Source organism: Rattus norvegicus, chromosome 8, assembly GCF_021556685.1.
Source record: "Rattus norvegicus strain SHRSP/BbbUtx chromosome 8, alternate assembly SHRSP_T2T, whole genome shotgun sequence".
Lineage (NCBI taxonomy): Eukaryota > Metazoa > Chordata > Mammalia > Rodentia > Muridae > Rattus > Rattus norvegicus.
In genome coordinates, this window is record NC_141541.1 from 66,341,577 (window position 1) to 66,362,577 (window position 21,001).

The window sequence follows — 21,001 nt, forward strand, 5'->3', positions numbered from 1 at the left end:
CTGGAGTCGGGGATAGAGATGAGGACGACATCACCAATGTCCTACAAGTCCTCAGAGGGGCAGAGTCAAGCTGGAGGGGTGGTAGCAAGAAAACAAACTTGAAAAGCTCAACAGTGGGCTCATTGTAGCGATGGTGGGTAAATAATGAGTTCCCCAGCTCCGGATAAAGACAGCTGGATCTACAAATTGAACCTCACGTGGGTAGCTGAGTCAAAATAGCTGGTAAGAGAACAAGGGGAAAGAAAGGCCACAAATGATAGAATAAAATTGGCATGGCGCTTTAGAGGAAAAGGCACAGGCTAAGGGTTATTCTGCGCATGTACAACATTTGAAGAGAAAATGGAGAGCTCCTTCGAGGGCCCCTGTCTATCTGCACAGCCAGCAGATAGCCCTTAGCGTCCTGGCCCCTGGCCTCCACACCTACCTGTTGTGTTCTATGAGCAGAACCTGGAGATCTCTGGCATACGGAGCACCCAGTCAAGTTGAGCACTGTCTGCTTCTCTGACTGGAAGCTTGGATCCAGACAAAGGATTGAACTCTCAGCTCCCCCTGTTCCTCCTGCACTGAACACTCAGGCTCTCTGAGGGTCTTAAGAAAACTCCCAATCCTTAGGATGGGATGGGAACAGGAAATAGCCTTTTTTCCACTGCAGATCCATGACCAGAGGACTTAGCCCTGTATCCAGGTGCTATCTTGTGTGCAAATCTTACAACCAGTCCTGGGAATTAACAGTGCCTGTCCCTACCCAGATTGGGATTAGTCTTCCTGAAAGATAGCATTCCTGATAATGAGTGGGCTGTGAACAAGGATTTGGTAGGGAGTTAGCAGAGCCTGAGGCACGGATGAAATGCTGGGTGTCTGCCCTGGGCCTGTTCTGCATCCTACACTGGTCCAAGATCTGATACCCATGGAAGCAAGGAGGAGGAAGAGAAAGAAGGATGGAATTTTAAAATCTAACCCCTCATGTCTCTTCTTTCCTTTTCGTCTCCCTTTCTCATCCAGATGAAACCCACAGGAAGTGGACCTCAGCACGTTGGCTGGTCAGGAGCACAACATCCAGTCTTGATCTCCAACCCTTGTCTGCCAGTCTCCACTTGTAGAACAATTAAGTCAGTGTGATTTCAGATCGGACTCTGTGTTGTACCATACGACCTCAGCAACCCCTGACAGCTCCCATACATTACCATCACCGGCTGAACAGGCCTGACCACCCTAGAGATACACACACACACACACACACACACACACACACACACACACACAGACACTGACTTCAAATTAATGTGCCAGCTTATCCAGTGGAGTGAGCCTTAGGCAACCTTTCCCTTTGTGCAATCACCTACCTGTTCTGAAATGTATGGTGTGACTTCTCTCTGCAAACCACAGCAAGTCCTACCTCTAGGAAATCTCTCCAATCTTTCCCTTGCCCATCCCCCCAGGTTCCCAGAGAGTGCACAAGGTGATGCTGAGAAACAGAACACACACACACACACACACACACACACACACACACACACACACACACACACACACACAGAGTGATTGACCAACAGCCTCAACCCAAAGAGAACAGGGAACAGCCTGACTCTAGACACTAGACAAGTGTGGCCTGACTCTAGTGCTGGCAGCCCCTCACTCCCTGAGAGCTCTCCCTGTTCTCTGACAGCCTCCTCCCACCCCCAAGTGGTTTCACTTCTCCAGCCAGGAGCTGAAAGGCCCCCAGAGCAGCGGCTAGGGGCAAACACCTGGAAAAATCACTTGACCACCAGGCAAAAATGCAAAAGGAATCCCAAAGGGCACCTTCCTTGGTTTCCAGCTTCAACCCTCAGCGTCCTTCCTTTGTTGTCCCCCCCCCCCCCGACTTCCTACCCGACCCTCACCCGACCCCAAAAACTCACCGAACCCTGTTCAAATCGATTATTTTATTGACAGTTTACATACAGAAGCATTTAGAAAAGGACGTGGGCTCCGGGGCCAACTCCTCACCGGGCCACCCACGCTTGTGCTGCACTTCGACCAGAGCCAGAGCCTTGGTCCAGACGCCGGAAACCCACCCCCAGACGTTTTCCTAAAAGAACTAAAACCTGACTCCACGTAGTCCCCTCGCCGCTCCCGCCCTCTCCCTCCCTCCTTCCTCGTCCACCTGCCCGCCCGCTCCCTCCCCTCCGCCCCCCTACACTATACTGTCACACTTTACAGGACACAGAAGTCTATAGCCCACGCTCAGCGGGGACTACACGCTGGGCAAACTCTATTTTCCCGGGAGGAGGGGCGACGCGGGGAACTAGGGTGTCCCTCCCCGACTTCGCACTCAGCTGCTGCCTCACTCAGGCCTGAGGCAGGCCTGCTCGTTAGATGCGCCCGGGGAGTCAAGCTCCCTGCGTCCCCAGCACGCTCCTGCTGGGGTCTGGACCCCATGGAGTAGCAAGAGCCACTGTGGCACGCACCAACCTCTGGCGTCTGCAACACAATGACAACGAAACTGGCCCGGGAACCAAGGACTCGCTCTTTGAGGAAAAGGGGTGCGCAATCCCGGAGCGCTTGACATTAGGAGAGAGCCGGAAGAAAACAGATTCCGACTCTCACACCTGACAAACTCACACCCCACACACTCGCACCCGATTTCCCAGAAGGTGGAAGGGGGTATTAGCACCAGACCCAGAAATTTCGCTGTTTTTTTTTTTTTAAAAAAAACAACGAAAATAAGAAAATCAGTGCGCTGAGTTGGAAGGCCTACCAGGAACCCAGCTTGGCTCCAACTAGGGATGGGGGGACGCGCAGATTTGGATCATTATAGGAAAGGAGCTTTGAGAGTAAAAATTAGCGGGCACATGCAACCTTGAAAAGGCAGAGTAGGATCAAGGTGAGAGCCACAGTGCTCCACACTAGGGACCTGTCCTGGGGATCCCGGACAAACGCGGGACCAACCCATTATTATCACCAGATGTGGCCAACAACTGGCGTGGCACGTTCCCCTTGCCTCCTAGTTCCACCGGATGGGGTGCGCGATGGGATTCGCAGTCCGTCGTGGTGGAATGGAAAGTGAAGATGGTTTCTCCACGCCCTTGGGTGGTGTCTTAGAGGAGGTAGGAGCCTGACTCTGTGCTTTGGGTAGGGATGGGGATTCAAGCCCACCAAGAGAATGACCTTTGAATTCGGCCCACTCCTAGAAACCCCTAGTAGTGACCCCTGGGGAGGGCTAAGGAGGCAGAGTAACTAAAGGCTTGGGGGTGGGGCGGGGTCCTGTGGGGTAGTAAAGTCCTGCCATCCCTAGGCTACAAGGTACCCAAGGTGGGGGTGGGCAGGCCAGCCGTGCTGGGGGCTCAGCCCGCTGTCTGCCTGTAGTTGCCGTTTATCTCCTGGGCGATGTTGACTGCTTCCGCTCCCAGGGGCAGCCGATCGCTGTACTCAGAACCAGCCTCGAACTCCTCTTGGTTGGCTTTGGACTGAGACTCCACCAATGAGCAAGCTGCCAGGCTTTCCTCTCTCTGAAGGTCCCCACTTGGGTCGCCCTGCTCCACATCTTCATCAAGGCCTTCTTCCGGGACCTCCTCTGGCTCCTCACCTCCCGCCTCGCCACGGGCGGGGTAGCTTTTCTCAGACTCGAGGTAGGAGGCACGCGGGTCGAAATCAGCAGCGATGCGTTTCTCCATAGGGTCCGGGGCCTGTGGCCTCAGGATTAAGCGATATGGTTTGCCCGGGTGTTTGGCCAGTAGATGGCAGCAGGCGGCACCCAGCAGGGGCACGGTGGCCAGCACCAGGAGAAAAACGCTCACGGTTACGATAACCAGCAGGGATGGCAGCTCTTTCTTGGTGGAAAACACCACTTGCACGTGGCACGCCTCGCCCGCCAGTGCCAGGCATACGGAGTAGTTGGTGCCAGGCCGCAGGCCGCGAAACCAGTAGGCATTGACCCCCTCCTCCACTCGTGACCACTGAACCGCTGTGCCTCCTCCCGCAGGACACAGATAGAGTAGGCGCAGTGGCCGCCTCCCAGGCCGCGGCGCTCCGCTAGCACCATCTGGTCCAGGGCCCCAGCGCGCAGCAAGTGGCGTCAGCTGCACCCGAGCCTCACGCTCTGCTACGTCCAGCGCGATTACGCCCAACTCAAAAACGTGCGGCTTGAGATCTGAGCTCTGGTTGAATGCATGGTTAGACACATAGCGAGAGGGGTCCCCATGGCCACAGTGCTTCTCCCCCATCGGATCTGCAGGGATCTGACCTCCCATCTGCTCTTCTTCATCTGTCTCCTCCAACTCTGCCTCCGTTTCTCCGAGGATGCTGACTCGGGCCAGACCTTGACCTTTGGTTTTGCCTTCAGGCTTGAAGGGCAGGACACTGTTGCTACGGCCCTTAGTGGTGGCCTTGCGCTCAGAGGTCGGGGCCTGTGCATCAGGTTCTTCCCCTGTTCCAGGAGCGTGCTTTGGCGGCCCCGCTGCAGCCACCGTCACCCGTAAGGACGTTGAGTTGGTGCCCAGCTCATTGTGTGCACGACAAGTGTAGATGCCTGCCTCCTTGGCACTCAGGAGGGGCACCAACAGAGAGCCATTTGCGAGGGCCAAGAAGCGCGGGGTGGCTGGAGGCGCTGGCCAAGCAGGTGCTGGAGTGGGGGTTGGCGCTTCAGTTTGCGTAGGCTGGTCCTCATCTCCGTCACCCTCCCCATCATCTACTTTTTCTCCTCCATCTTCTTCCTTGCTGAGAACCGGTGGCACTAAGACTACAGTGCCACCAGGGATCTGAAGTTGCCATTGCAGGCGGGGTGTGGGGTGGCCTTCGGCGACGCAGTGTAACAAGAAAGACAAGCCTGCGCGCAGAGGGGTGCCAGGAGCCTCAGGCGGCGGTTCTGCGCTCAGACGCACGCTGGGCGGTGCGCAGGGCAGGGCTGGCAGACGGTGCACTGGCACGCCCTGGAGTTCAGGGGGCGAGGCGCACGCTATGGAATCAGGCTCTGGTAAGGAGACCCGGGTGCTCGCCGCCCAGGCCTGAAGCCACACGAGACCACAGCTGCAGTGGAAGGGGTTGTGATAGAGTTGCAGGTGAGACAGCGCGCTTAGAGCGTCGAACGTGCCGGGCTCCAGGGTACGCAGCCGGTTGTTGTTGATGCGCAGAGAGCGCAGGTCCGGGAGCGCGCCGAGTGCATCCCGGGGCAGCGATCCCAGGCGGTTGTGGTTCATTTTCAGCAGCTGCAGCGCGCTCAGGTTACGAAGGTCGCTCCAAGGGAAGTTGGATATGAGGTTGTGGCTTAGGTCGAGGTTCTTGAGCTGACTCAGCACTGCCAATGCCCCTGACTCTACGGTGCGCACCTCACTGTGAGCCAGCCACAGCGAAGTGACCTGCGTGACGTTGACGAAGGCCCCCCGCCTTAATACCGTAATCTTGTTGGCAGACAGACTAAGCGTGGTCACGTTGGCTGGCAGTCCTTCTGGGACCTCGCGCAGCTCCTTGTAGGCACAGTCTGCAAACTGGTGGGCGTACTTGTCAACACAGGCACAAGGCTCGGGACACGCTCTGGCCACTCCTAGCAAAGCCCAGGCCAAACAAAGGGATCCAAAGGGCCCCATCATGGCTCCTGCAGAGGGAAGTCAAGGTGAAGGGTGAGACAGTCACTTACACCACACCTCTCTCCCCTCCCCTAACAAACTCTACCTCCTAAACCTATGTGGGCTCCAGAAACCTTGGGTACTGAATGGAGCCCAGTGAAAGCCTGCAGACTCAATGAAGGCTTGCTTTCAGAAAGTGTCTTCTTTCTCCAGAGGGCATGGAGCACCCCTCCCCCAGCCCCCATCAATCCCCTCAGCTGGAGCTGCCCCCTCCAAAGCACCCAATGCTTCTGGTCTACAATGGGCCCCACACGGACCCTTCTTTCTCTATCTTCATTTTACTTGATGAAATGGAGAGGTAGGAAGATTTCGTTCATGACTAACTGTCTCCTTTGGAATCCTTTGTCCCACGCACAGCAATCGCACACACTTCCTTACAAGCAACAACAGCGCAAACAAAAACTCAGGCATCTCCCTGATGCCTCCAACTACAAGGCACTGAGACTCTACCAGGAGGTTCACAATGAGTTATACAGACACAAAAACAAGGGCACCCAGACATCTACACAATATACCCAGGAGCCCTCATTGTTCTCGAAACTCAATGCAGCTTTGCCACAGTGTTCTCCACCGGGAAGCAAAGCACTTTCCTGTGTACAGTGAGAACTGACAGGCGCAGGGACACAAGTCCTCATGTGAACCATTCCACACTCAGAGACATAGATGCTACACTGCCCTCCTCAGAGACTGAAGCCCTAGCCGATAGGCAACATGGAGAACTTGTGAGGTGTGGTGTGGGGAATCTAGGAAGCCTCCACCCACTTATGCCTTCTAGCCTCTCTGCCCTGGGCTGCAGCTCCCCTCAGGGGAGAGTCACAACTGTTCAACCATTCTTCCAGCTGAGAAGAAAATTTTACCTGCCTCCCAACCCCCATGCCTAGAGCAGGCATGTTGTGGAGACAGTCTCTAAAGCTTCCTCTTTGGATTCCACAGAGCCCAGGTGAATCCCTCTGCCCACAGTTTTTAGGGGACAGTCTCTAGCTAATAAACTCGGAGACAGTCCAAGTCTCTATACCTGAGTGCACCCCCTATCTCTAGACATACAAATACATTAACATAGACCCCCTGCCCCAACTTGAGGCTCCTGTCAGTCTTTGTAGACCCTCTCCCACACCCTGCCTTTGAAATTAGCTGGTTCCCTTCTTGCTTTTGCTTTTAAGGGAGGTACCTCCCTTCCCTGTTCCTCCCAGACAGCCACCCAACCCTGGCTAGGCTGGACCGACCTTGTGGGCTGTGGTTGTGGGGTCCTTCCACTGTTTACCTGCTGCTCTCTGACCTGCAGTGTGCCGCCTTCAGACTGCAAGCCGTTCTCCAGAATCAGGTGACAGTCCAAGGGCGCTTCTGGCATCTGTTGCTGTGGCAGTGGGGAGAAAGGGGTAGTATATTGAAAGAACTCCTCTTGGCCCGAAGTCCTACTTCAATTTTGTCCTTTCTTATCTGTTCGCCCTACTTCTCGATGATTGCAGGTTGGAGAGCCGTCGCGCGCCCACGGGCTCAGCGGGAACGCGCACAGTCTCCCACCTCGTGCAGCGTTTACATTTGTTAAAGCCATAGAGATCCTCTACTCACTCCAGGCTGAGTTCTGTCAGTTTCAAGGGGCTCCATATGCCCATAGCCCTAGGCTCTGCCCTCCCCAGCCCCCCTCCGTACCCCTATAACCCATTTTCTATTTCTCCCAACATTTACACATTTGATAACATGGTCACTATTCCTCGTTATGTCTCCAAAGCCCTCCCCAACACACACACACACACACACACACACACACACACACACACCCTCTCCACATGACCTTCACAGGTTAGTAGAACTACCCGTCAACATGTAATAATCGCGTCAACGCGCTAAGTTCTCCCTACCTTCACACACATTTTCACAAGCACACCTTCACTCGAACACTCACCGTTCTCTTTCGCGCACACAAATATCCACGCTCACTCACCCTCACGCGCCCGTCCCGCCAGCGCCCGCGAGCTTTTGCTTTTAACTGAATACAATCCTTTCTACGCCCCGCAACACGTGAGACAAACCATCTTTGAGGAATTTGGGAGAAAGAAAGGCATAGGACTGGAGGGGCGTGTCTTTGCCTTTAAACACTTTTTTCCTCCCCAAAGCAAGCAGCCGCACAGAAAGACCTCCAGCGGGACCTGCTGAACTGCGCTGCCTGGCTCTCCCGGACCCTTTCCTTCCAGCCGGCTGCTAGCCTCCCCCTCCCCGAAGCCTCGTTCAACACGATGCATAATTGATAGTGTTAGCAGAGCGCCTCACCCTCTCTGTCATTTTTTGCCTGGATCTGGGCAGATACAAATCCCGGCTCCCCTCCGCCCCCAATCACCGCCAAACTAACTCGCCAGACGAGAAGGCACAACCCTGCAGGGTGCGCTGAGAGGTGCGCAGGAGAGAAGATGCCCACCTCCCCAGCCCATCCAGACCCTGCTCAACCTCTTTAGCTTGAACTCCACACTCAGGTCTTTTGTGGCAAGACCAGTGCGTGCACTCCACTGCCCGTGAGCTCGCTGGTGCTTACAGTGGGATGAGTATCTTCTGAGCTCCTTAAACACTATGTTGAACTCACCCAAATGTCTCATTCTGCTCTTGCTTGCTGCAGGCTAATAGAGCACCGAGGTTACCACTGATGGTGATGACAGGGAACAGGATAGTTACAAAAAAACCGTTTGCTCCTCTTAAGTGCTGTGGACTAGGGACTTATACCCATGAGCATTTCCTGCACTCCCACCCCTCAGTATCCTCTCAGCATCTCTAGCAAGCATGCCCTCAACCCCTGCATGCTCGTGTACACACACACACACACACACACACACACACACACACACACACACACACAGAGAGTTAAAGCCTAGGCAGCAACCACCGCCCTGCCATCTCACGCCCTCATGTAACAGCTGGCCTCAGCAGACTTGGGACTAGCTGTTCTCTTTGGCAAACCCTGGACATTTCTCTCTTTTAGCGACAAGCAGGAGGATTTCAAGGGATGTCTAGGCATTTGACTAAAATGCATCATCTCACTCCCCCGCCTACGGCATCCCAGGAGGCAGAGCTGTTAGCCAGTACTGGTAAGGGGGCATAGGTTTTGAGAGACATGTGGAGTCCCCACTCCTTCTTTTTCATATACACTGTAATACTGGGGTTCTCGTGGTCTCCCAGCCATCATCAGAGTCAGCCTTCTGTCTTGGTTGGATGGCAGTGTGTTTGGGGCCTCTGCAGAGATCAATACCCCGATTTGAGTGTTAAGCATTTTAATGAGCAGGAAGGGGGCGCAGAGAAATGCAGGAAGAACGCTGCATCTAAAGGGACCACCCGGCAGGGTTTCTGAGGCTCCTTTGTAAATTAAATATGAACACACTGGTGTGTGCACGCTTTGGTCCCTCCCTCTTCCCTACTCCTGGCTACGGGCTCCTGGGACACCCCCCACCCCCACTCACAAGCTCAGCCAAGTTCGGAATCTAGAACTTCACACCTGCTCAGGCCTGGAAACCCCACAGACCGAACCAAGAAGAGGGTGCTTGAGTGGTCCAAGGAAGATGTCTTTGAGAAGGGAGCGGGGATGAGAACTCTGACTCCTCCCTGCCTGGAATCCTGCACGTCTGAGACCGTCCAGCGCAAGGCTTTAACCTGGGACATGGCCTCAGAGGTTTGGAACAGCCGGCCTGATACCGACTTCTTTGTCTGCAAAGCAAGAAGAATGTCCTGTCTTAATGTTCACGTTCTAGCAACCTTGAGGCGGGTGCTTTGCACCAGAAGAGGGTGTGGCAGCAGAGAGACTAAGACTCTGTGCTCTAGGATGGAGAGTCCTGGGGACTTTCCTGGTGAGGGAGAGAAAGACGCAAGGCGTGGGCGTTTCTCGGTCAGTGGACATCCATCCATTCGATTTTTACTTCTAGTCAGTTCGTTTTTGAGTTTGGAGGGACGCAAGCCTGCCGAGCGATAACTTAGAAGGAGCGAAGGGCCAAGGACTGGAAGGAAGAATGGGCTTTTAGCTCTCCTGGACCGCGCGGACGTGCAAGCGTGTCTGGGGTAAGCTCTCCGAACTCTGGCTTTCTTCCCCAAGGAGGCCAAAGCCAGGGGACTCCATGTGGAGAGGGCGGTTCCAGCATCTCCAGGATAGTTTAAGGGCGTGGCGACCACGCTGGCTGGAATACTGATTCCTGTGAACCCCGGCTTCCCACCCACTCTCCCGAAAAATGCTTTTGTTGCCCGAATTTGCACCAGGGAGAAGACATCCCTTACCCCGTCTTCAACCCTGCAGAATCTAGTGCCGTTCCAGACAAGGCCAGCCGAAGTCGCCTCTAGCAGCGTCCGCAGGGTCTTGGGTAGGAGCTGCAATTCCTAATTCAACCACTAAGCTCTGCTAGAAGACGGTAGGCAGAGCCTTGGCGCCGCCCAGAATTGCCGTCGATTGCTTTTAATGTTAATAATACAATGACCTAGGAAAGCAGAGCCGGGCGTAAAAACACTTCCCACCCACCACCCCTGCCCTACGTCTCTGATCTTTAAAGGCACAAGTGTTTAATCAGGTGAGTGCAGTAAAAGTGAGAGAAAAGAGCGATAGAAAGTTGCCAAGATCGAAAACAGTGGGCTCCAGATTCAGAATCTGTCCAGGTCAGGCACAAGCTTTTACCAAGCTGCACTCCTGACTGTAGACAGACGCAGAGGTCAAGAGCTAAGGCCCCTAGACTGTTTTGTGGATCGATCTCCACAAACTTCAACCTTGAGGTCCCAGATGGTCCAGGTGGTGGGAGAGCTGAAACCGAAGGCTCTACGGACTTGCTCCCCTGGCTAGGTCCGTGAAGATCTGGGGTTCAACCTTGGTCCCCGCGCGCCCCCTGCTGGATACTGCCTGCAGAGTGCAGAGGTAAGGACCTTGAAGGAACTTTGCGAGAGGGCCTAGGCACCAAAGAGATCTCTGCCCAGGGCTTTTCAGTACTATCGTGGGGGACGGGCTTAACCAAAACCCTCGAGTTTTCTCTCAGTATGTCCAGCCTGCTCACCCATGAAAACACAACCGGCCCTCCTTACTCTAACGGTTTGGCCTGTTCGTGGCCCGTTGAGTTCCCAGAGCTCAGAATCCAACAGTGCACCATTCTCCTGTCAGTCAATCGGTGAGCATAGTTGCATCAGCAAGAAAGCGTCCATCATACATACCTTCCTGACCCTGACCAGAAGCGCCTTCTCTTGCAGGCCCGTCCCTGCCTGTCATAACTCTGCCAGAGGCCCCATTGTCCCTTCTGAGCGGACAAAGGAAGCGTATTGGCCTTAGACTGGGCGAAGAGTGGGGTTAGAAAACTGAAGGAATAGGTGTCTGACTAAAGGTTTAGGACAGGTAATGTGTGCAGTATTCTGCCGCAACTGCTCAGTCATGTGCCCTTGTATTTTACTGCGGCACGTGGGTGAATTTGATGAACTTGCCAAGGAGCGGGGGAAGAGCTTCCAAGAACAAGATAGCCTGGTATCAGCAGCCTGCTTGGGAGACCTTCCCTCCAGCTGTGCTACATCCGGAAGCTCTGGAACGCACTGCCTCACACTTTACAGTGCCTGCAAGTTAACAAGTTAACACACGCACGCACGCACGCACGCACGCGCACGCACGCACGCACACATGCCTAGTGGGGCAGATGATTCCAGCAAGCATTTCAACTTTCCTTTCATAATTTCTTTCAGAAAGGTTACTCCCCCAGAGAAGCCAGGACCTGTTTCTACGCCATCACTTCTCTTTGCAGCACCAGACTCCATCACACACCGGCTATGGGGTCCTGGCTTAACCTCTCTGCATCTCTAAGAAATAAAAGACAGAGGATCCAGAGATGGGCCAGGGGTTAAGACCACTGGCTGCTCTTGCAGCAGACCTGGGTTGGATCCCAGCACCCCTATGACAGCTCACAGCTCTTTGTAACTCTTTGTGGCCTCCCCAGGCATCAGATGTAGGTGTGGCACACAGACAGATCCATGCAGCCATTCACCCCTCCTCATAAAATAAAAATAAATAAATCTGTAGAAAGATTATGAATGAGATAATTTCCTCATGAGGATTAAATGAGCCAAGACATTGCAAAGCACTCAGTCTGTGGAACCCGGTGCTTAGTGAGGCACATTTTCTCACCGACTGCTGGATAGAATCAGCCGCCATTGTTGTCTTACAGACTTGGGTCCAGATAAGAGGAACATGCTGGCACATGCATCCCTGGTGCTATGTCCTGCTTATCTCGCAGGGAGAAGAGCTTGGCTCTGCCTGGAGACATCTTTCTTCACCAGCTGTCCCCTCTGTAAGGAGTCAGAATTGCTATTATTCATACAGGTTTTTTGGTTTCATATCCTCAGCAGATTGTGGTGCATGTGGCTGCCACCAGCGTGCCTGCCTGGGAATCGAGACTTGCTGCCACAGCACCGGCAGAAGGTTTTTAATTAAAACCGCATTCTCTTTAAGTATTTATTGAGCTCCGGGACTGTAATTATTTTTTCTAGAGAGAAACAAAAGCAAGCCCACATCTGTGTATGAGGAGACTGTTGATTTCTGAGGAAAACAGCAACCTGTGGCAGGTAGCTGGAGGCAGTGGGGAGGGACTTCTGGAGTGGTTCAAACGAAGCCTGACATTATTAACAAACCAAGGTCTAGCCCACCAACACCTTCCTTCCAGGGCTTTCATTAAATTAGCTCGACATGCCGGCGTAGCCATGAAAATTAACAATGGCTCTTCTGGCAGGAGCTTGTGTAATTTGTCTGGGTGTGCATTTGAGTTGCTGATTCTGGGGAGTCCTTGGAAGGCACAGCACTCCTCATACATAGTGCCCTGCTCCACCAATGCAGGGCTGGCTCCCCAAGGAGAGGGCCCGGAGTGGCCAGTCTCCCCGTGGCAGGACTCAATGTGATCAAGATGGAGGAGGACGGTCCAGCAGGTAATTACGGCGTTTTTTACACTGAGCTAGATGGCCTGGGCCTCAGGAGCCACACGATGGAAGGACAGGATGTTTCCATGTAAGTTGTTCCCTAACTTTCACATGCGCCACTGTGACTAGCGTGCACACCCACATATACACAACATTTTTAGAATCTTAAAGAATTTAAGGGCTGAAGAGATTGCACAGAGGTTAAGAGTAGGACCTGAGTTCAATTCCCATTATCCACATAGGACAGATCATAACCAACCACACAGAACTGCAGCTCCAGGGAGAGCCGATGCCTTTGGGCTCTTGAGGTTGTTGGGTTTTTTTGTTTGTTTGTTTTGTTTCGTTTTGTTTTGTTTTGTTTTTTTCTTTTTCTTTTTTTCGGAGCTGGGGACCGAACCCAGGGCCTTGGGCTTGCTAGGCAAGCGCTCTACCACTGAGCTAAATCCCCAACCCCGAGGTTGTTGTTTAAAGTCTTAACTTGACTGGCATAAAAAAAAAAGTTAAGTAGGGGCTGAAGAGACAGCTCAGCACTTAAGAGGATGCCCTCTTATGGTGGGTCTGAAAACAGCCACAGTGTACTCATACACATAAAATAAATAAGTAAAACTCTTTTTTTTATGCTAAATGAATTTCAGCTTGGGAATAAGACAGCACCTCAAACAATTTGGAAAATGCCCCTGAATATACTTCTGCCACTAGGACTGTGTATTCATGCAAAGCGACGGTCTCAGCATTGGTGATTATAGATCAAATTGATGATCAATTCTGAGTGACACTGAAGAGGTTTTATCACCCGCAGTGTCAAATATTTGGCCAAGATTTAACTTTTGATGTGAAAATAAATAGGTGCACACATCTCATCTGCATGAAAGTCAATTCACTCCCATCTTTAATAATGACTAGATATACGTATACATGCTTTAAAATAGATTTCTTTCTGGTGCTATCAGGTTGATGTCTGGTTTGTGCTTCCATTGTGACTAGAAGGTTTCAGAAGCCGTGGGCTTGTGGACAGAAGACCGGTTTTGTATCCCAAAGCCATGCCTTTCTCTGTATTATATTGGTCACACAGTGATTTAGGATCCCCCATCTCTAAATCAATCCTGGCCAAGAAGATGGGGTGATCAATTTAGAGTAATAGAGTCTTGAGTCAATCCCAAATTGCCCCACAAGCAGGGATCCCCTTTCGTTAGACAAGCTGGAGATTTGCATCTTCAAAGAAAGCTGAGGTCAGAATGAATTGCAGTGTCTGACTATAGCTAGAATGAGCTGGAGTCAGTTTTTACACGGAGATGAGGCTGGTCTGTCCATTCCGTGACCAGTGTCAGGACTCAGGCAGGGGTCTCACTCAGGGCAGTGTGTGTAACTTGCCGGGCATACCAACCAGAAGATCCTCTGCTTTCACAGAATTCCTGAAAGGATGGATGAGTCTGTTCTAGGAAATGCCTGTGCTGGGATCCAAAGCTATTTTGGTAGCAGCAGACACTGTATATTTATGAGCAGGATATGTTTATGAGCTCAAAGATGTTCCTGCATGACTTTACATCCTGAGCTTGTCACCCGTCCATGGTAGAAAAAAGAGGCATTACACCATTGGCTGACAAACAAGAGGAAGAAGACACCAGTGGTCACAAGAAGAACCTAGAGGAAGTAGAAAGTCATGAGGATGTTACTGGGTTTGACTTGCCACTCCTAGCTACTGTCCCTTCTGGGTTTCCATTCTTCTGGTTGTTTAGCTGACCTTTGCTTTTGTTTGAAAGAGTCTCATGTGGTCCAGGCTGGCTGCAGTGGTTTGAATCAGATGCCCGCCCTATCCCCCAAGTCTCAGGCATTTGATTACTTGATCTCTGATTGGTGGCTATTTGGGGGAGAATTAGGAGATGTGGCCTTATTAGAGGAAGTATGCCACTGGGGGCTATGCTTTGAGATTTCAAAAAGACTCACTCCATTCCCAGTGTCCTCTCTGTTTCTTCCTTGCCGTTCAAGGTGTGACCTCTGAGCTTCTGTCCATTCCTCTGCCACCACCAGTCTGCCACCATGGATGCTAATTCTCAAAATGAAGCCTTGAACACATGCTGGACCCTGACCAAGGAACTTTCTGGTCCCCTATGACTTGCTGGAGTCCCTCACACCTATGTTGAAAATACAGCCATGCCTATCTCAGTCACCCACTGTCACCACTGCCTGATGACCAAGCTGAGACAGTCTCTAAAGATCAGGCTTGTCTGGACACACGGCTCCAGGAAGCAGAGGCTGTGAGCTGGACGCGCATGTGGCCCCCTATATAAATTCCCTTCCATCCCCTCCTATATAAACTCCAAGCATCCTCATCCCCCTTCCCAGGGACCCCTTCTCCCACCAGAAAGTGCCAGCCCCTTACTGTTGAAAGAAATATCTGTGAGGTCAAGACCCACGGCCTTTCTATGTTGCCTCAGAAATCTAACATGAACCCTTCGGAACCTAAGGCCAAAATAAGCTGTTTATTCTCTAAGTTGCCTTGGTTATAGTGTTTTATTACAGATAAAAAACTAATTAAGACTCGACCTCAAATTTTATACAAGGATTTTAACTCTTTTTTTTTTTTTTTTTTTTTTGAGACAGTGTTTCTCTGTGTAGCCCTGGCTGTCCTGGTGCTCATTCAGTAAACCAGGCTGGCCTCCCAAGTTTTGGGATTAAAGACACACCATCTGGCAAATTTTATACTAAGTTAAGGATGACATTGGATTTCTGACCCCCCTCCCTCTGCTTCCTGGAGGGCCATGATTACGCTTGTTTAGGTAGGTGCTGGGGATCAAACCTGGAACTTTGTGCTTGCTAGGCAAAGCAAGTGAACTATACTCCCAGTCCTTGGTCACTTACTCTCCTCGGGAGAGATAGAGTACCACAGCTGTAAACATTGAATCCTTATGAAGTTTAGCTGGCTCTGTTCAAAATTGTTATTTGTAGGCCCTAGAAAGGATTTTTTTTTCTGAGATAGACTGAGATAACCCCAAGATAGTGTGTCTCAATGGGGTAGACGGTAGCAGGAGAGCAAATGGTATGCTTGCATAGCAGCCCGGCCTCTGCACTTAATTTCCCATTACCCAATCTTCCTATATGAACTCCAAGTGTCCCCTTTACTTTTTGAGGGCCCCTCTTTCCCCAGAAGAATGTCTGCCCTTCACTGTTTTGAAATAAACGGTCTCTTCTGTAGAGGTCAGACTGGTCTCTTCTACCTTCAGTCTCTTTATGCTACCTCAGAAATCTAACAAGGAAAGTGGACCAGATGCACCCAGGGTCCTTTAAGTGCCACCATTACTGAGATCTGTTTCTGGGATGCTGTAACCTTAGGAGCAACTGGTTTTCAGATTGAGTTGGACTTCTTAGGTAGGCTGTTATAGCAATAAGGTTGTCCTGAGCAAACCCAAAGTCTCCTATCCCTTCCCTCATGTCCTCAGCAGGGTCAGCCTTTCTCTTGACTTCTCATTGTAGCATGCTTTATCTCTTGAAGTCATTGGAACACTTGGACCTGGGGAGCTAATTCCACAACACCCCCCCCACAAACACTGTACATTGCTCTATGGATATAGAGAGTCCCAAAGGCAGGGGGGGGGACCACTCGTAGAGGTTCGAATCTGATCAGTGAATATTTGATTGGGACATCACCAAGGCAGGGGACACAGGGATGCCTCCTTCTGCTCAGCAGTTCACTGTTGCCTGGATCTTCACAGCACATAGAGAGGGGCTACAGTACACAGGGGCTCAGAGTTCTTCTCCTGTAGACTTCCCAAGGCAGGACCTGGGAGAGGGTCTCCCACTCTATTCCTCAGCCTCAGAGCTCTTTCCTATCCTCTGGCCCCATTGAAGCTCAGAGCGGATGAAAGGATGGGACAACATCACATCCCTCTTGGTTCTCTTAGGCTCTTGATGTTCTCTTTACTCTTGGAGCTGGTTTTCTAGAAGCACCATTGTTGTTTTGTGTGCAGGTGGCTGGTTAAGGAATACTCCAGAAGAAAGCAGTAAAGGGGAAGAAGGGAGAGCACGCAAGGAGGGAGTGAGGCAGTGGTGTGCATCCCAGAAAGCTCCCAGGCAGAACAACCCCTCAGAGCTCTTCCCACCTCCAGTCAAGGGGACCTGACTTCCAGGAAGTATGGCATCAGCATGGGCTGAGGACTGCCAGGGGGTAGAAACTTGTATGCATTTTCCTCTCTGTGCCTGCACACAGTTCTAGTAGCTTGGAGAGACTGGGTAAGGCCTGGACCACCTTAGGGGATCAGGAGAGAGGGGGCATGAAGGGTACTGTGGAGCTGTGGTGACAGCCTGAAAGAGTCCCCAGTGTCACCAAGCATCATCGGAGGTCTGGGGTCCCCTATCTCTGGTTCATGTCCTATAGTAGAGGAGGGGAGACATCGGAGGGAGAGACAGCAAAGGAGGCTAGAAGAGGCACAGCATATGGTGGCTCTGAGTCACCTGGTCTCCAGGGCCAGTCCACATCAGAGATATGCTGAGCTTTGTGGCAAAGTGTAAGCCCTCTACTTGGGAGACCCTGTACAGATGAGGCCTTTGCAGGGGTGAGGAAAGGTGCCTCTGAAGGGGAGACTGGTAGCCTTTCTTAAGGTCCCCACATCAACCCTCCAGAGTTCAAGAGCATCAGGACAGGAGACATGATCACAGCCACCAAGAAAGACAGTTAAACTCTCCCGTTGGAGACCTAGAAGGAAGGAAGGAAGGAAGGAAAGAAGGAAGGAAGGAAGGAAGGAAGGAAGGAAGGAAGGAAGGAAGGAAAGAAGGTAGGCAGGAAGGCTTCACAGACCACCCCAGTTCTACAACCAGGCTAGGTCAGCTCCAGTGGTTTCATCCTGGGGATGACTAAGCATGGTTCACCATCAGGGAAGATCAAGGCTTCACAGGTTGAGTTTCCTGCTGAACCCCTGTGAAGCTTTGGGGAAATCTCTCTCCCTTCTCAGACTCAGTTTCCCCATCTTGTGCTAAGTATTCCTCCTATCTTTTGACCTGAACAGAGTCACTCTTTCCCCAGGTCAGTCTCTACAAAAATCCAAGTTGAGGAGAGTCCCTCAGTCTAGACCCTCCCCAAGAGACAACTTGTCCCCAGGCACAGCCCATTTTCAAACACCCCAAATGAGCCTTTCTGGAAAGACAGCAAAGGGGAAACTCCCGTGTAGCCATTGTGTGAGGATTTGAGCCTCATCTCCCTCAGTCCTTATCTCCAGACCCAGCTGCAAACTTGATGTATTTATTTGCTCTGATGTGTGTAAGGGGGCGGGGCTCTATCCAACCCACAAGTCTGCGGCACTGTGAGAAAGTGACCTTCCTACAGATGGCTGTCTACTAACCAGGCGGGGGTCAGAAGGAGGCGGGGACTGCTATAAATCCCTTCAGCCTGCCACCCAGGAGGTGACCCCATCAAGGTAAAGGACATCGTTGAGGGGGCTTGGAAAGGTGGGATAGAACCTAAATTCAGAATGGACTGGAATCAGGCAAGAGGGGACAATAAGAAGAGGAGGAATAAGAGAGTGGAGGGTATTAGGGGCAAAAGCCTGTTCTGGGAGGCAATGTCAGCACACAGGCTGACCCTATTGAGAAGAGAGATGGATTCTCATTGTGTGTGTTCTTTAGCTGATTGGCTAAAGGTTAGTGCTTGCTTAATTCTTAGGAGTTATATTTTTAGTTTATTATCACCCTTAATTTGCAATGAGTGCAGTTTTAGATAATCAGGTAAACAACCTTTTTTTTCCTGGTCTCAGCACGCTGGTCTTACTGGCTGGCTCTTCGGAAATTCTCTATGCTTAGCTAGCTGGTTTTTGTAATCAATCTGGCTATCAAGCTGAGGATATTTATAAGATGTATGAATTGCATTGTACTCTAGGTAGTTGGTCCAAGAGAGAATTCCTCTGAGCTGAGTTTAAGGAAGTTTCCCCAAGCCAAGACTGAAGGAATTTTCCCCCTCACTTGACAACAATCATCTTTTATGGTTGGATAGAGACTTTCAAATTTCGCGCGCGCGAACGGTGTGTGAATGATGGGGGAGAGTGAGTGGAAATTCTAGATCCTTCTCTTCACAGGCATCTTTGTCATTCAGGCCCAGTGGATCTGGAGCTGACATCTGGGTTCAGAGACACGAGCTAATGATGGTCCTGCCTACCATTCTGGAGCCCCAGCTTTTGTGTGATCCCAGCCTCAGCATGGCCCTCCTGTATGACTAGGACTGTGACTACTCTGAGGGGGAATGTATCCTCAGAGATCTCACCCATATCGTCTTTCATTGCTTTCCATATGTCCCCACCCGACAGCAGGCTCAGCACTCACGCCATGACCAGCTCCAACTTGCACTGTGACTGGAGGTGGGGCCTCTCCAGAAACTGTACATCCTCAACAATGGCAGCACCCCCACTCCCAGGGCAGGGAAACTATCCCTGGCGGACAGCTGACAACTTTACAGAAATCACCACTGTGATTTCTCACTCTCCAAACAGCTGCGTTGCATAGGTACAGCTGTGAACGAACGAAAACACTCCTTCTAGAGGTCACAAACCGAAAACGTCCCAGAGAAGGCCCCGGCATAACTGGCATTAACACACAAGTGGGAGGAATGTGAAAATAGGACCAAATTATTTCAAAAGATCCTTTAAGGAGTGGAGTAATATAACAAAAAGATATTGAGAGACACTGCCCTAAAATTCAAAAACATTAGGACAAGCTTGAGCAGTGGGTCAGGTTGAGGGAGACAGGAGCTTCGAGGGCCTCCATTTCTCGTCACCAGAGATTGGGCAATCAGGATGCCACTGTAAGGAGACAGGAAACTGCCCCCTCCTCACCCCAAGCTCAAGGTCAGATATCTGGTGGGGTGGCCTAGGCATCGGCTCCCTGTGGGGCCAATTCTTCTTCTGCCGGCATAGGCCAGAGAGCTGACCTTGAGCAAGATATTGGCTTTGCAGGTCCCTGTGTTCACTGGTAGGATGAAGATGACGGCGTGATGAAATAGTGTAGCTGGGAGGAGGCGTTGAAGCCACTTGCTCTGGTGGTGAAGTCATGTGGTCGGGCAGCAGTCTCCCTCCTAGTATGATAGCTGGGAGACTATGCACCAAGATGGCGCCTGATGTACTGACTCTTGCCCCCTAGAGAGATCGGCACATGGCTCAGTCTTTCCTGTGATTGGTGGACTTGGCCCCACTGGGGTTCAATGAGCTGCAGCAGAGGGCTTTCTAGATGCTTCTAAGAGCTGGTCCAAGAAATGGATAGGGCATTGGGGTGCCATGTGAACAGAAGTTCCTCAGAAGCTTCAGGGACTCACTCCTTCATTGCTAATGCTACAACTGAAGAGTAAAGAGTGAGTGGCCCGGATTTTCCCAGGATTCCTGATCTTCCCTGTAGACGCGACCCCGAGTCTAATCTAACCCCACACCTTACCATTTACCCTCAGCTGAACCCACGCACCCCACCCCAGTTCTAACCTGGGCCCTAACCTGGCTCAGCTTTCACTCTCCCATGGTCCTCGTCCTAATTTTACTGATTATCCAACATTTCCCAAACGCTTCCACATTTACAGGTTTGCTGTGCCTGTGTCCCTGCTGGGCTTACAGTTACTTAACGGTGATGATAAGCAGGTCTTTGTAGAATTCCAAATTAGTGGCATTCTGAGCTACTGTACCTCAGAAATCAGCGAGATTGGTAAAATTGTTCTTGACAGGTGTTCAAATAAATATAAAGAGTTCAACGTTTGAAAATTGTTCTCCATGGGTCAGCTACCTAAAGCTGTCTCCTATAGTGCCAGAAGAATGCCCAACACATTACAAAGGGCTGGGATACAATATGTCTAGGCCACCAACCCCAGCAGAGCTGTGCACAATGGTCTGACAAACCTCTAGTCAGACATGTGGGCTGTGGCGCCCTCTGCTGACAGAAGCTGGGAGTAGTGTAAGCTTGGCGCATCTTCTACCTGGGATGGTTCAGAGTCCTGACTTAACGGCTAGAGTGCCACAGCCAGGGAGTCCACACTAATTAGCTGTGCCCTTAATAGAGAGAAAAAAAAGAGGCAGAAACCCGGAATGCGGGGGAACCAGACAAACCTAGGGTGTTGACAGGGACCGTCTCAGAAGACCTAGGGGATCTGCTGAGAGGGACAGGATCAAGGTTAAACTTTGAAGGTGAAATGGAGTATGGTCCAGGGTGGCAGAGCAGGCACCTCAGTAGCATTCGGTGTAGTGCAGGATAGGGAAACATGGTTGGGGATAGACTAAAGCAGACCTTCAAGGGACATCCACAAGGGCATGAGCTAGCCTTTGTTCCCAAAAGAGAGGCTGGGGCAGGAATGAGCCAAGCAGCCCCTGGAAGCCTGACCTTACTTCAGGTCCTTGTCCCACTGGGTATGTCAGGAACACAGAGCTGCTCCCTTACTATGATGTAGTGGTGCCTGACTCTTGGCTCGCTCCCATAGATCTAGATGCCTCCCCCGTGCCCCAACACAGTGTGTCATATTGTTACAGTGCTAAGACTTGGTG

General features: G+C 51.6%; 1 protein-coding gene across 5 annotated transcripts; it reads right to left on the reverse strand.

The window, feature by feature from the left end:
* Positions 1 to 1,907: 1,907 nt before the first annotated feature.
* Islr2 (immunoglobulin superfamily containing leucine-rich repeat 2) lies at positions 1,908 to 9,949 on the reverse strand. Of its 5 annotated transcripts, none has more exons than XM_087560045.1 (3): positions 9,849 to 9,949; positions 6,862 to 6,954; positions 1,908 to 5,569 (listed from the first exon to the last, which is right to left on the reverse strand). In XM_087560045.1, the coding sequence occupies exon 3, from the start codon at positions 5,562 to 5,564 to the stop codon at positions 3,324 to 3,326; it is 2,241 nt and encodes a 746-aa protein (XP_087416171.1). In that variant the 5' UTR covers positions 5,565 to 5,569; positions 6,862 to 6,954; positions 9,849 to 9,949; the 3' UTR covers positions 1,908 to 3,323.
* Between the last annotated feature and the right edge of the window lie 11,052 nt (positions 9,950 to 21,001).

Excerpts from the sequence above, each read along its gene's own strand:
- Islr2 (XM_087560045.1), bottom strand. The coding sequence starts at position 5,564 with ATGATGGGGCCCTTTGGATCCCTTTGTTTGGCCTGGGCTTTGCTAGGA.